A 12,589-nucleotide genomic window follows, 5' to 3' on the forward strand; every position below is an offset into this window, starting at 1 on the left:
TTCTCGGCAGAAGGCAGCACCAATGCAAAAATGAATGAGATGGTCGTTTATGTACAATGGCAAGGTATTGACAAGTGAGAAGAGGGAAGTTGCAGAGCATGGTGTTTAGTATAATCCCGGTTTTGCAAAACAGAAACAGTTTACTATTGTAGCAAAGCAGGTGAAGGCTCCCTGAAGCCAGACTGCTTGGGTCTCAGTCTGTCACGCTGTTCCCAAGCGTGCAGCCCTAAGAAAATTATTCCAGTTCTCCGTTTCCTCATCCACAACCTCATCCATACAATGGATGAGCAATAGTATCTGGTTTATAGGATTGCTCTGAGAATGACATGGCTTAATACACATGCAACTTTTAGAAGGATGTCAGGCACAGAGTAAGCACTCATGTTTTTGTCATTATTATGTTATTAAAATCATTTGCATAAGATGAATATCCAACTGTATAAGTGATTTACCCCAGGGAGTAAGATTTCTCAGTATTTCAGTTCTAAACATATTTCCCTATGCGGTTTAAATATCTCACAGTAAACATGTATAATGTTTATTATGTAAACGAACAAACCAGCAAGTTTATTTCAAGAGCTGATATTAGGAGACATATATGTGTGTTGTGCTTTTTCTTCTACTAGCAACAGGCCTGCGGGGACACATTCAGAGCTGTCGCTGGTGTCACTCGGAGAACTATTGGAGACAGGTGTCTGCGGCAGCCCTGTTTGGGCTTCCTACAGGCCATGTGACACTCACAGTCGGAAAGGAGAGCTATTGTTCTGGGCTGACTGTGGCTTCCTGGCCTCAGGGTGTTCTGAGAAGCCCTGTGGGTCTGCCTTGGGCATGGCAGATCCGGAGTTTGTGGTGAGACCCTCCCCGCCCGGCCGACACAGTCATTTTGTTTACGGACACACTGCCTCCCTCCATCTGTGTGGAATGCTAGAGAATTTGGAAGCATAGTCATTGAGCTGGAGTGAAGATGAAGGGACACTGGGTACACACAGTCCTGTGTGTTTGGGGCTTAGAGCACGAGGCTTGAAAAGGTCTTTGGTCTAAGTACTAGGGACCAGCAGTTAAAAATAAAAAAAATTAAAACAGGCCTGAGATTATGCTGTCCTGCTTCCTGACCTCCCCACTCAGTCAGAAATTCTCTCCCATAATCCTCGACAGCTTTTCCAATCGAGTGACTTTGGTCCCAAGGCAGGTGGGACAGAGAAGAAAGGGTGTGCTGCAGTAACTTGTCTCTACCCTTAGACAGAGGTCTAACCAGGGACCTGTGATGGGGCGGACGTTAGTGCCATCTTCCTCCTGTGTGCAGGATGGAGATTGGACACTCACATCTGTCTACAGATGTACGTTAACTTTATTATTATCTAGAACCACCTGCAAATGACTGGGCCTGGATGATCTGGAGAGGCCAATTCTGCCTCCATCTCCCTCTTCCAGTCAGTCCTGCCCTCCTTTCGCTGGTTCATTCTTGGAGTAACAAAGGCAGTGCAGTGATTAAAAGAACGTTTTCTGTTTTTGAATCCTGGTTCTGTCTCTTACTAGTTGTCTTGCCTTGGGCAAATGACATAACCTCTTTATGCTTCGTTTTTGTCACCTGTAAAATGGGAATACAATAGTATTTATGTCTAAGGACTATTGTGGGACGATGAGATAAGGCTTATGGTTGTTAGCACAGTATCTAGCTTTCAGTAAACACTCAGTAAATAGCAATGGTTATCATTAGCGAGTTGCTGCAGTCAAGGCTGAGATGGAGCATTAGGAGGGCGGGAGGGGACAGTTCAGGAAGAAAGGAGTGTCCGCCTGCAGCATCTGTTAACATCGAAGGTGCGCATGCTCCGTGCCCCAGGAAGTCCATCTCTTGTTCTTGTTATCTGCCTGGCAAAACGTCACACGTGTTCACTAAGATGTAGGTGCCCTGTGATCATTGCAACACTGATTGCAGTGGAAAAGTTAGAAAAACTGTAAATGCCCATCAATAGCAGGGTGGCTGGGAAACAATGGGAGATCCATAACAGAGGCCCTGCGCTCATTAAATGAATGAGGTGGAGCCGGTGCCTCCACGGGGAGGCTTCCCAGGACATGCTGACCCCTGAATAAGACAGACTATAGAATTATATAGGTAATCTGATCCCATGACATGGTCGTGTGTGTGTATTTCAATAGATAGTATATGTAGCTCAGTAAACTTCAATAGATTTCAACCTGTGTGGATAACTACTGAAATACATATACCATCATTCCATGTGTGTATAAAAATAAAATTAAAATGATCAAGTAAGACACTCCTTAAAGCAATAAAAGCTGGGAAGACCTGAAGATCATTATCAAAGGGGATTTGTGGCTTACACCTGGTTTCAGGACAACAACAACAAAAGAATGTGTGCATATACCATACAATTAAAAATGATCAAGAGCAGAGAGAGAAATACCCATCTGGCTAAGAGTTGGAAGAAAATGACTGTCAAACCAAAGCCCTGATGAGAGAGGGGAGCCCAGCTCTCTCTCATAGGCTTTTCCCAGCCCTGTGGCCCCGCAGAGGGCTAGGGCTGCGGGCCTGACGTCTGCACCAGCTCACAGGGCTGCAGCTTTGGGAGGAATCTGTGAAGAGGGAGAGGTATACTGCATGCAGGGCTAGGGATGTGTATGTATTCCTCCCTTAAGGGGAAAGAGGCAGTGTGGTCGGCTGGGGCGAGGAGATCTATATTTGAATCCTGGCTGTCCCCTGAGATCAACAGTGTGGTTTTAAGCAAGACACTTTTCTTCTCTAAGCCTCAGTTTTCTCAGCTCTACAATGGGAGTAGTACCCACTGTTTTGTATTTATTTTTAAAGGTGATTGGGAAGCTCACCTGGGGCCATGGATGTGAAACTCTCTATAGACTGTAAAATGCTCTTGTATGAGCAACTGCACAGCTGCCTGCCAGTCAGGATTGCCGCATTCCTCTGGAGTTGGGGAGCCTTGCAGAACTGAGCACGCAGCCATAAACACACAGCCATAAACACTCAGCTCTCAGAGGCCGGAGATGCCAGCAGCTACTCTATTCAATGTGTAGGATACTAACGTGCTTTTGGAGGAAGGATGATAGGTCAAAGAGGTAGAGGAGAAGGAAGGACATGAGTCTGAGGTCAGACAGACAGATGGTAGATGGGCAGCAGGCTCTGCACACCTGGGCGTGCTAAGTAAGCCTGTAGTTCTGCAAGATTGATAGTACAGCCTGCACAGGAAGACGTTGGTCACCTTGATCTACCTCTGCCATCCGTCCTCAGACTCTCGTGGCTTGGTCCCAGCATTCGAAGCCCATTGTCTAGCGCCCTTCTCCTACCCGGCAGCACACAGTGGGAGTTCCAGGCTGTGGGAATGGGAGCACTTGGGGTGCTAGGACTTCAGGGGTGGGAACAGCTGCCTGAGGAGCCCTTGTCACCGTGCATGTTCGTGTTTCTGAGAGAGGACTGTGTGTTGAAGGGAGGAACGCACAGTCGCAGAGTCCGGGCTTTATAGACAACAGACGTGAACGAGCTGGGGAAACGTGCACTATTGTGAAGGGCTCTGGGAGCTCTGCCATTCCCTCTATAACCTTGAGGAAATCATTTTTCCTCTCCTCATCTGCAAAATAAGAGGGTTGATCCATGTCAGGGGCCCCCAGTCAGGTGACTTGGAGCCTTGCTATGCAAACCTTTGGTCCCCAGGAGCATCAGCACCATGGCGGTGGGTGTGGGTGGGGGGCTGTTAGATGTGCAGACTCTCAGGCCCACCCAGACCTCCTGAGTCCGACTCAGCATCTTCATGGCATCCCCAGGTGATTCACACACACACTAACGTTTGAAAAGCACTGCCTTGGAGACTCTTGTTAACATTACAGGTTTCTGGGTCTCGACCCTGAGAGCTTCTGTTTCGGTCGTCTAGTATGACGGTGGGAACCTGTGTTCTACAGTCCCTCACCGCTAGCTTGAGAGCTGCACCTCCATGATTCTGAAACTTAAGACACTGAAGGCAAGTGTGATTCTCTGGGGTGTTTCTCTGGGGTGAGTGGGTGGGAGATTGAGGACGGACCTTGGCGGGGGGGGGGGGGGCAGGTGCCTGTGGGCTGCCCAGTATATGAGGCAGGAGAGAACGCTGTCCATTTCACAGCTGGGATTAATGCCGGTCGGTGGCTCCCTGTTAAGATGGTAAACTCATTTAGCAACGGACACTGAAAAACAGCCGAATTCAAAGGCAGAAGAGTGGTAATCTAATTGCAGTGAATTAGCCTCGGGAAACTTGGACAATATCAACTTCAGAAAAACCACAAAGGGATCCTTTCTAAGGAGTTTCAAAAGCGTCGGGGCCTCAGCTCCCCTCATAAGGGCTTGCCTTACAAAGCATAGGCATAAGCCCCTCTCCCCAGCATCTCTGGGCATTGTTCTCTTCCAATGCGCTTTCTGAATGAATTTGCTGGCCAGCCGTATGGTGTTTTCAGTTGTGTATCAGGCTTACCAGGGAGTTGGTTCAAGAGAGACAGCAGGAGTTCAGGGCTGAGCGGCCTTCAGTGTACAGACCATCAGTCCTGTGAGCACCAGCCGTGCCTGGCGACTTGTCTGTGGGCCAGTGCATTTGTTGGTGGTCCTGGCTCTGATAGTCTCTTATTCTGTGCTCATTCTCACTGTGTAAAACCAGGCTCTTACATAAGGAAGGTGACTTCCTGTTAATAACACTCTGTCCTATTGTGTGTGCATGGTCATTGCCCCCTTTCTTCATTATACAATTCGTTATAAAGAAGAAAAAGGGCCTAGCTGGTGTGCCTCAGTGGTTGAGCCTCAGAGGTCATAGTTGGATTCCTGGTCAGGGCATATGCGGGCTCGATCCCCAGTAAGGGGGGTGCAGGAGGCAGCCGATTGGTGATTCTCTCTCATCACTGATGTTTCTATCTCTCTTTCCTCTCCTTTCTTCTCTGAAATCAATAAAAATATATTTTTTAAAAAAGAAGAAAAAGATGTGGGTAAGTATGTGTTTATGGCATGACTCAGAGAGCTTACAAAGATCAGATGGTAATTTGGGAATTAGGAAAGGAGGGAATGTAAGTATATAAAAGATTTGCCTCTGACCTGCATTTCATTTACTTTTCTGGAGCTAGTTACAAATCTCAACCCACAAAAGCAGTTTACATTTTGTCTGCGTCCCTCCTGGAAGGAGGACATCCGGTCTCTGCTTGCATACCTCCACTGCCAGGACCCTCACTACCATCAAGGCAGCCCCGTTCACCATGTGACAGATCTGCCAGAAAGTTTGAAATTTCATTGGCCCAGAATGTGCATATGTGCATTAAAAAATTAATCTATCAATTTACCCTAGTTCTTCTCTTGGAGCAATATAGAATAAATCAAATCTAATGTTTTCTAAATGGGGTCCCTGAGTACCTAGGGGGTTCATGAAATAGTAATGAGGACTCAAAATCCATTTCAAACATTTCAGAGTGTAACAGATTGCATATTTACTTCTGACAAGGCTCTATGGACTAATTAAAAACATCGCGTGTCTTAAATTTTGTGTTTTCTTAGGTCAACTCAGTGTGGCGACATTGCTTATTGTATGATGCTCGTACTTCTGGCAGGTATGTGTGCCTTTGATTAATAAAGACAAGGACAATAAGTTAATTATGAATGGGGCTTGGTAAACAAACGTTTAAAACGTGTCTTGATGTGGGAGAAAAAACCAAGCAGAATCACTGATAAAAGTACAGAACACTTTGGTCTTTTTCATGGACCACGCTTGACATCTCTGAGGATAGTGATCAGGCATCATGATTTCTCATCATAAGAAGCATTTTCTGGGGAAACTGACATATTTATGGGACCTGTCAATAATGGTTTCCAGGTTGAGATAACTATCCAGAGAGTGAAGTTGTTAGTGAGGTCCTCAATTCTTTCAGGACTTTGAGCCTGAATAGAATTCAGTGTTGCTCTTATAATAATTGAAATATGCTGATAGCTGTACCTCAAACCGTTCTATTATGGAGGAGATGGGGAGAATATAATTTTTGGCTGACACAGCTAAAAATTATTTTAGACAGAGTGATTTGTCAATTCCCTTCCTTTTGTGGCTAGGGAAACTGAGGCTGGAAAGGTCATGGGACCCTCTCAAGGTCATGCCACTAGCTAAATTCTGGATTCCAGGTTTCCTCCCTTTGGGCCAAGGCCGCTTTGCCCAAAGCAGCAGAAAGCCTGCAGGATAGCATCAAGATGGCCAGGCGGTAGACAGTGCCATCCATCTTAAAAATCATCCTGGCTTCTGTCAGCTGATGAAGGGAATAAAGTTAATGATGCCACATGAATGCGCTGTCGCAGGACGCGCACAGGCTGCGGGAGGGGAGCTCTGCGGGTCCTCTGGAGAAGGAGGGAGGGTTTTGATGTAGCCTTATAGGGAGCAGTGTCTCCCCTTCCTGCAGGGACAGGGGCTGTGGCATCTGCTACCTCTGTCTCCCCTGCAGAGTGCTTAGTTTCAGGCTGGACACATGAGCACATGATAAATAAGTGCCTGGTCAAGAATGAAGGCAGTGTGAGCAGTGAGGCAGATTCATCCTGAGCCTGTGGGGGCATGGCCTCTGTCTCTCATAAAGACTTGAGAGGAGGCTGCAGGGAACTGAGAGGTGTCAGAATCAGTCATTTGGTAAGAAAACGGAGTCCCCATAAGGGGAAGAGACTTGACAAAGCCATGCTGCAGGCTGGGAACAGAACTGGCCCTGGGGATGGGGGTGGGGAAGTCTCAAATCACAGCCTATCTGCTCTTCCCACTGCACCCCATGGTGCAACCTCCTTCACAAGGTGGTCTCCACAATGAATTCCCTGGATGCCCCTGAAAGGTCATTATCAGTTTTGCAAACATGCGGAAGGTATGTGCCGGTCCATAATTCCACTCACCAGTCTAGAGTCCTAGGCTAAGCAGACCCACGGGGACTTAAGACATGATGTTTTCTCTTTCTCATGGTTCCTAAACCCCCAAAAGGGGGTAGAGTGACATTTTGATTGGCCCTACTGCAAACTTGCCCTAGGGGCTTCTCTCCTTAAGAAAAAGTCCTTGACCCATTTTAGGAGCTCCTAGGCACTTTCGCAGTGTCCCAACTGCCGCGGGTGAGATTTCAGGAGACTCCGGCTATGCTACCCGGAGGGAAAGATCCAGGTGGTCATCTGCCCCTCTTGGCAAGCTCAGAACCAGGAAGCCAGAGGGGCCATTTTGATGGGAAGCTCATTTATCTTTCAACTGGGTGATTTTCCAGCACCGAGATCTGAGCAAAAATCTATTTGCCATGTTTTTTTTTGACCCTGGTGTGCTAGAAACATCTTCCTTTCAAGGTTTCGGTGACCTTTCTTAGCAAATGAGCACCATATTCAGTCCAAAACCCTGTGCAAGGAAGCATTTGCTGGGACGGCAGGTGGAACTGGCACATAGAGAAAAGCTGTCATCATTTGGGGAAGCCACCCATGGCTTAGACTTGGTTTATCTCCTCTGCCTTTATTCCCTTCTCAAGCACAAGCCAGGGCTCTCTTTGCTTCACTGCGATGCTTTAAGCGTTTCACGAGGGGCATTTTCTTCCTTCCTTATTCTAATTAGTACATCAGAGCAACAGATTAAACAGTTGTCACTGTATACCAGTGGTTTTCTACTGCAGCCAAGTTGGTCCCCACCCCTGGATTTTTGGCAGTGTCTGGAGAGCTTTTTGATGATCAAGACTGAGGAGGAGGTGCTATGGTGCTAAGGATGCTGCTAAACATCTTACAATGCACCAGGCAGCCCTCATAACAAAGAATTCTCCAGTTCACATGCCAGCAGTGCTGAGATTGCGAGATGTGGTTATTTACCACGGGTCTATTTGAGTTATTGAGTAGGTGAGAAAATTGTGGGGTTGCCCTGGTACCTCCCCACCCATAAGCCACTGTAAGGGCTCTCAGAGTCAAAGTCAGTTCTCTTTGACTTAAAAGGAATGCATTTCTACTATAAAACAACTCATCTTTCTGGATATAAAGCCCCATCCTCATTGATAAAAATAAAGAGACAATATTGGTTATTGCATCCTAGAATGGCACTTCTGGAATTCTAGACCCACAGGCTTTTCAAATATCAGAGCAGGAACTTCAGCCAAATCACTTGATTTTAGTAATGGGGACACAGTTGATGAGCACCGCAGTGCTGTTTGCTTGTCTCCCAGGACCCTAGTCTCTCTCCCCCTCAGCTCTTTCTAAGGCCTCGATTGTTCTCTGTGTTGGCACCGGAGGAGATTTCTGCCTCACGCACTCTGTTGTTTTGTTTGTTTTGCTGTCATTATTGCCATTTCGCTGGTTATGTGCTGATGCAGCAGCATTTCTGTTATCCAGGCTCTTTTCTTCTCTAGCCCCCAGATTTCCCAACAAGGTGAGCATCTGGCATCATTCAATATAAGGAGTACCTGGGTGCCTGAGATTATTGGATTGTCTTATTTCAACACAGTGCCTGTCCCTTGGGGGAGAAGGGATTATTCACCTGGAACCTTCTAGGGAGCTGCCAGTCTCCATTTACCTCCACATGCATTCTATCAAACCCCCAGATTTTAATGCTTCCTTATTTTCACCTAAAATTTAGAAAATGAGAGAGTTAGAAATGAAAATGCCAATTAGACAAAGATAATACTTTCCCTCCTTGTAACTCCCCTCCTCCCCCCGCCTCTCTGAAAAATTGCTGGGGGAATTTTCCTAGTTCAGTTCTCATTTTTATTATTTTATGTCTCAGGACATTTCTGAAGCAACATTGACTCCTCAAATAATGAAGCCATTTCTGTATTTTGAAAGTGCAATGGTACAAATCCCTTCCCAGCCCTTCAGTCATGACTCTTCTTTCCTTATAAACACATGGAGTCATATCCCATACCCATCATAGCTCATGTATGTCTTGACACACGCAGGGGAAGGAGATGTAGAGTGATGCTTCCTGATAGGCCACCACCACTTTCCTTAAAGTACTAACATGGTGCATTCACAGCCTTATCAAAACGATTGCAATTCAAACCTTTTAAACTGTGTTTCCCTTTTGTGAAAGACAATGTCGGGAGAATAAAATAACTATACTTACTGTTCACCAATAAAAAAGAGTTGGGGGTGGGTGATGTGCTTGGTTTTATTAATTTGTTCTTTAATCTCTCTGGTACAGTTCTGTCTTCTTAAACCAAACAGAGAATCAATTTGCATACAAATGTGACCAAGTACAGTTCTACTATGTATATAGGGGAGAAAGGATTTGATATTGTTAAATTAAGAGGGTACTTTCTGCCTTTTCCCCCATATAGTAGCTACATTTCACAGGGCCCTCGATTGTTGCACTTTTAAAATTCTATCTGACTCCCTGACTATTTGCATTCTGAGCTGTGGGCAGGACTATGGCCTATTAAAGAATGATTTGAACCGGGGATTAGAAGCTTTAGCATTGGGTACCTCAGAGAAGGAGAAGGGTCTTCTTTTTATCTCAAGAGAAAGACATGAAGAAAAGCTTACATATAGACCCTTAAAATGTAGGGGGAGGTGTCATTCATTTAATAAACCAACCGACAGATTAGTTAAACCAACAATTCATATGCAGACCTCTCTAAAATATAATAAAACAAAAAACCCCAAAATTACTTGCCGATTTATAAGAGAGAATAATATTTGATGGTTACTTATTTTAAAAAGGAGTAGGTTTTTCAAATTACTGTTAACCCAATGCCATGGTAAAACACGAGAGGCAGGCATCTAAAATGAGAAAGATTAATGATCCCTGCAGGTCATGGAAGAAGAATAATTTTTTTCAATTCATGTAAATGGAATTTATCATTATCATCTCTGAAGATGGCATGATTCACCCACTCTCAAAAGGACTATCTATTTCAATGCTTCCTGAAAAGGCGATTTTTCACTTTTTGCTTGTATTAACATAAGAATGCTAAGCCTGTAGGCAAAAAATTTTAACCTGGGAGAAAATGGGTAGGGGAACTCAGCTATTTAGTCAGGAGTAGACATAAATTAAAAAACAAAACACATACAGGAATTGCCAATCAGGTCAGGATCTTCAGCTAATAAAGTAGAGTTTGGAAAGGTGAGTCGGGGAGAGGGGAGAGTCAAAGTTTCGAAAGAGAAATGTTCCCCAGGATCTGATTCTAAGTCAATCCGCTGTACACCCAAGTTTAGGGCTTTACAACCTGAGGTCGTAACACTATTTTTTTTCCAAGCACGAAGCCTCAGTAACATGCACCCACACCCCGCAGAAAACGGAAACAAAAAAAAGAGAGAAAATGAAATGTTCTGTGGCCAGTGAGTTCGAGTGCAACCTCCCCCGTCACCACTAGTTGTCACTTGGTTCCCCCAGACAGGAGAGCTGAGATTTTCGGCACTGCGGTTAGAGAGAATGCAGTCCTAATTAAACTGAGTAACTCCTAAAGCTTCCCCTTAAAGTCCCCAGCTGAGTGAGAGCCAAATGCAGGGGTCCTGGGGGCCAGTGATGGGGTGGGGGTGTAGCAGGCGGAAGGACAAACAAATCACAAGAAACAGGTAAACAGCTGCCAGAGCAACGGCTGTCTCAGACCTCCACGCACACGCCAGACACCCTGAGGGCGGGGTGGGGGGAGGGGGGAGCGGCGGATGGAAGGACCCGATTGCAGCGGGGTACGGCATCTCCCCCCACCCCAAAGAGGGGATCACGGACAGAGTCAGCCTCCGTGCTCCTTTCCCCCATTTTCATCAGAGCGATGTGGTCAGTAGAAAATTGCATACCTGAAGAATACAATGGTCTCCCAAAGGTAGAGTCGAAGAGTATTGAAGCTGTACATTTTCAGGTCCTTGTGCTTTGTAGTCCACGAGTTATGGGGCCAAAAATATGTTTCAAATTGGTACTTACAAAACCAGCGAGCGCTATTGAAAAAATAATCCAGATGCCGAGGGGAGGTGGGAAACAGGCGCGGAGGGAAAGCCCCAGGGGAAATTGGAGGAGGGGGCTATAGGTACCACGGACAGCCGCCGCCGCCGCCGCCGCCGCGAAGCGTTTCAGCACCACGGAGAGCGTCCAGCCCTGATTTTGGAGAGCGCGGAGAGTATTGCTGCTTGTTAAACTCCAGCGTGTCTGTTGGCTCCCTGCGGCGCTGGGGAGGCACGTTTGGGGGTGGGTATATTTTCTTTTTTACCCGTTTTTCTGTTTAAATGGTCAGCTTCATGCAAGAAAAAAAATCTTCCGTGGAGATCAGAGCGCTGGCCGCGGACGGTTAGATGGGGCAAGCATCTTGGGTAGTGAGAGTAGGGCTTAATGCTGAGGGGGTTAGGGGCGAGGGGAAGCGATTGGCGGTGCTGCCTTCAGTTAAATCCCAGAGAATATGCCAGGCTGGCGCATCGCGACCGAGTCCCGGAATCTCGTTCCCCTGCCTGCGTGTCGGTCTGCTGTCGCCTTGCGATTCCTGTTCTCTGGCCCCCGACGAATAAGTTATGATCACTGCAGGAAAGGTGTCCCATTGCTCGGGGCTGCAGATGTGAGGGAGCTTAGGGCAAGTTTCGGGGGCTGCCAGGGTCCATGGCGACTCCGCGGGGCTCAGGAACCTCAGGCTTCAGATGCATCTTGGTTTTCTGAGCTTGCCCATCTTCCTTTTGCCAGGACTCCTTCAGATCTTCAGACTTTCTTACTGCATTAATTTAACAAACTGGCGGCGTTGGGGATTGGAAGGGGAGGGGGGGCAGGCAATCGCCGAGGGGAGAGGGTGGAGAGAGAGAGAAAAAAAAAAGGGGGGAAAACTCCTTAGTATCTTCAAACCCTCCCACTCGAGATGCTCATTGGCCAACGGCTGCAAAAACCAGATCTTTTTCCAGTGCTTGGCCAATTGCGTGTTAGACTCTGGGTTGAGTTTAACGCTTAGAGTGCTGGAAGAGATTCCATCTTTCCTCTCCTTTGCATGGGGGCGGTGGGGTAGAGGAAGTTATGGAGTTAATCTCTCCAGGTCTTTCAAAACAATGTCTTGTTTTTTAAAGAATGTAGTTTATGTGAATAAAACAAATCCATGGGCCCCAGTTCAGACATACTTCTGGGCTCATTTTTTTTCATCTTAAATGGGAAGAATTGAATCAGGTCCTTGAGTTTCTTTAGAGCTCTGAAGTTATAATATTTGGCCCCAGGAAAAAAAGAGAGAGAGGTTTCAAAAAGAAGCCTAGTCGATAAAAGAAGGCACCCCTGCCCCACTCCCTCCCCCAGGGCCAGGGCAGCAGGAAGACAGGGGAAATTCCTTGAGCAATTTCCAGGATCAAGAGGGAGCAGTCCTGGCCTCATGCTCTCACCCTTTCAGGAGACAAGAAAGATATGCCATCTTCCAGCTAGGCAGGAGACAGTTTCATTTACATCTTATAAGCTGGGGAACCAGGGTCGCAGGGAGCTGTGGTTTGCTCCAAAATAATGGCAGGGCCAAGCGGTACATACAGGTATTCAGTGCTTACCACTCCCATCCCGTTACTTTTTCTTCCTCCTGCTTCTGTTCTCCCACCTTATTTGAGTGTCAGAAACCAGCTATACATTTCACTCTAGAGCTCAGCTGGGGAGGTGGAGTTAATCAGATTTTCTCCAAGCTACCGGGCTCTAATGGATTG

General features: G+C 46.6%; 1 protein-coding gene across 2 annotated transcripts in view; it reads right to left on the reverse strand.

The window, feature by feature from the left end:
* Positions 1-11,669, reverse strand: part of GLRA1 (glycine receptor alpha 1) — a 63,417-nt gene extending 51,748 nt beyond the window's left edge. For both annotated transcript variants that reach the window (XM_006766277.2, XM_006766276.2), the window contains exon 1: positions 10,742-11,669. In XM_006766277.2, the coding sequence (XP_006766340.1) occupies positions 10,742-10,797 (56 nt within the window). In that variant the 5' untranslated portion in view covers positions 10,798-11,669. The remainder of the gene's footprint in view (positions 1-10,741) is intronic.
* Between the last annotated feature and the right edge of the window lie 920 nt (positions 11,670-12,589).

The sequence above is a fragment of the Myotis davidii genome, unplaced genomic scaffold (assembly GCF_000327345.1).
Source record: "Myotis davidii unplaced genomic scaffold, ASM32734v1 scaffold18, whole genome shotgun sequence".
Taxonomy (NCBI): Eukaryota; Metazoa; Chordata; class Mammalia; order Chiroptera; family Vespertilionidae; genus Myotis; species Myotis davidii.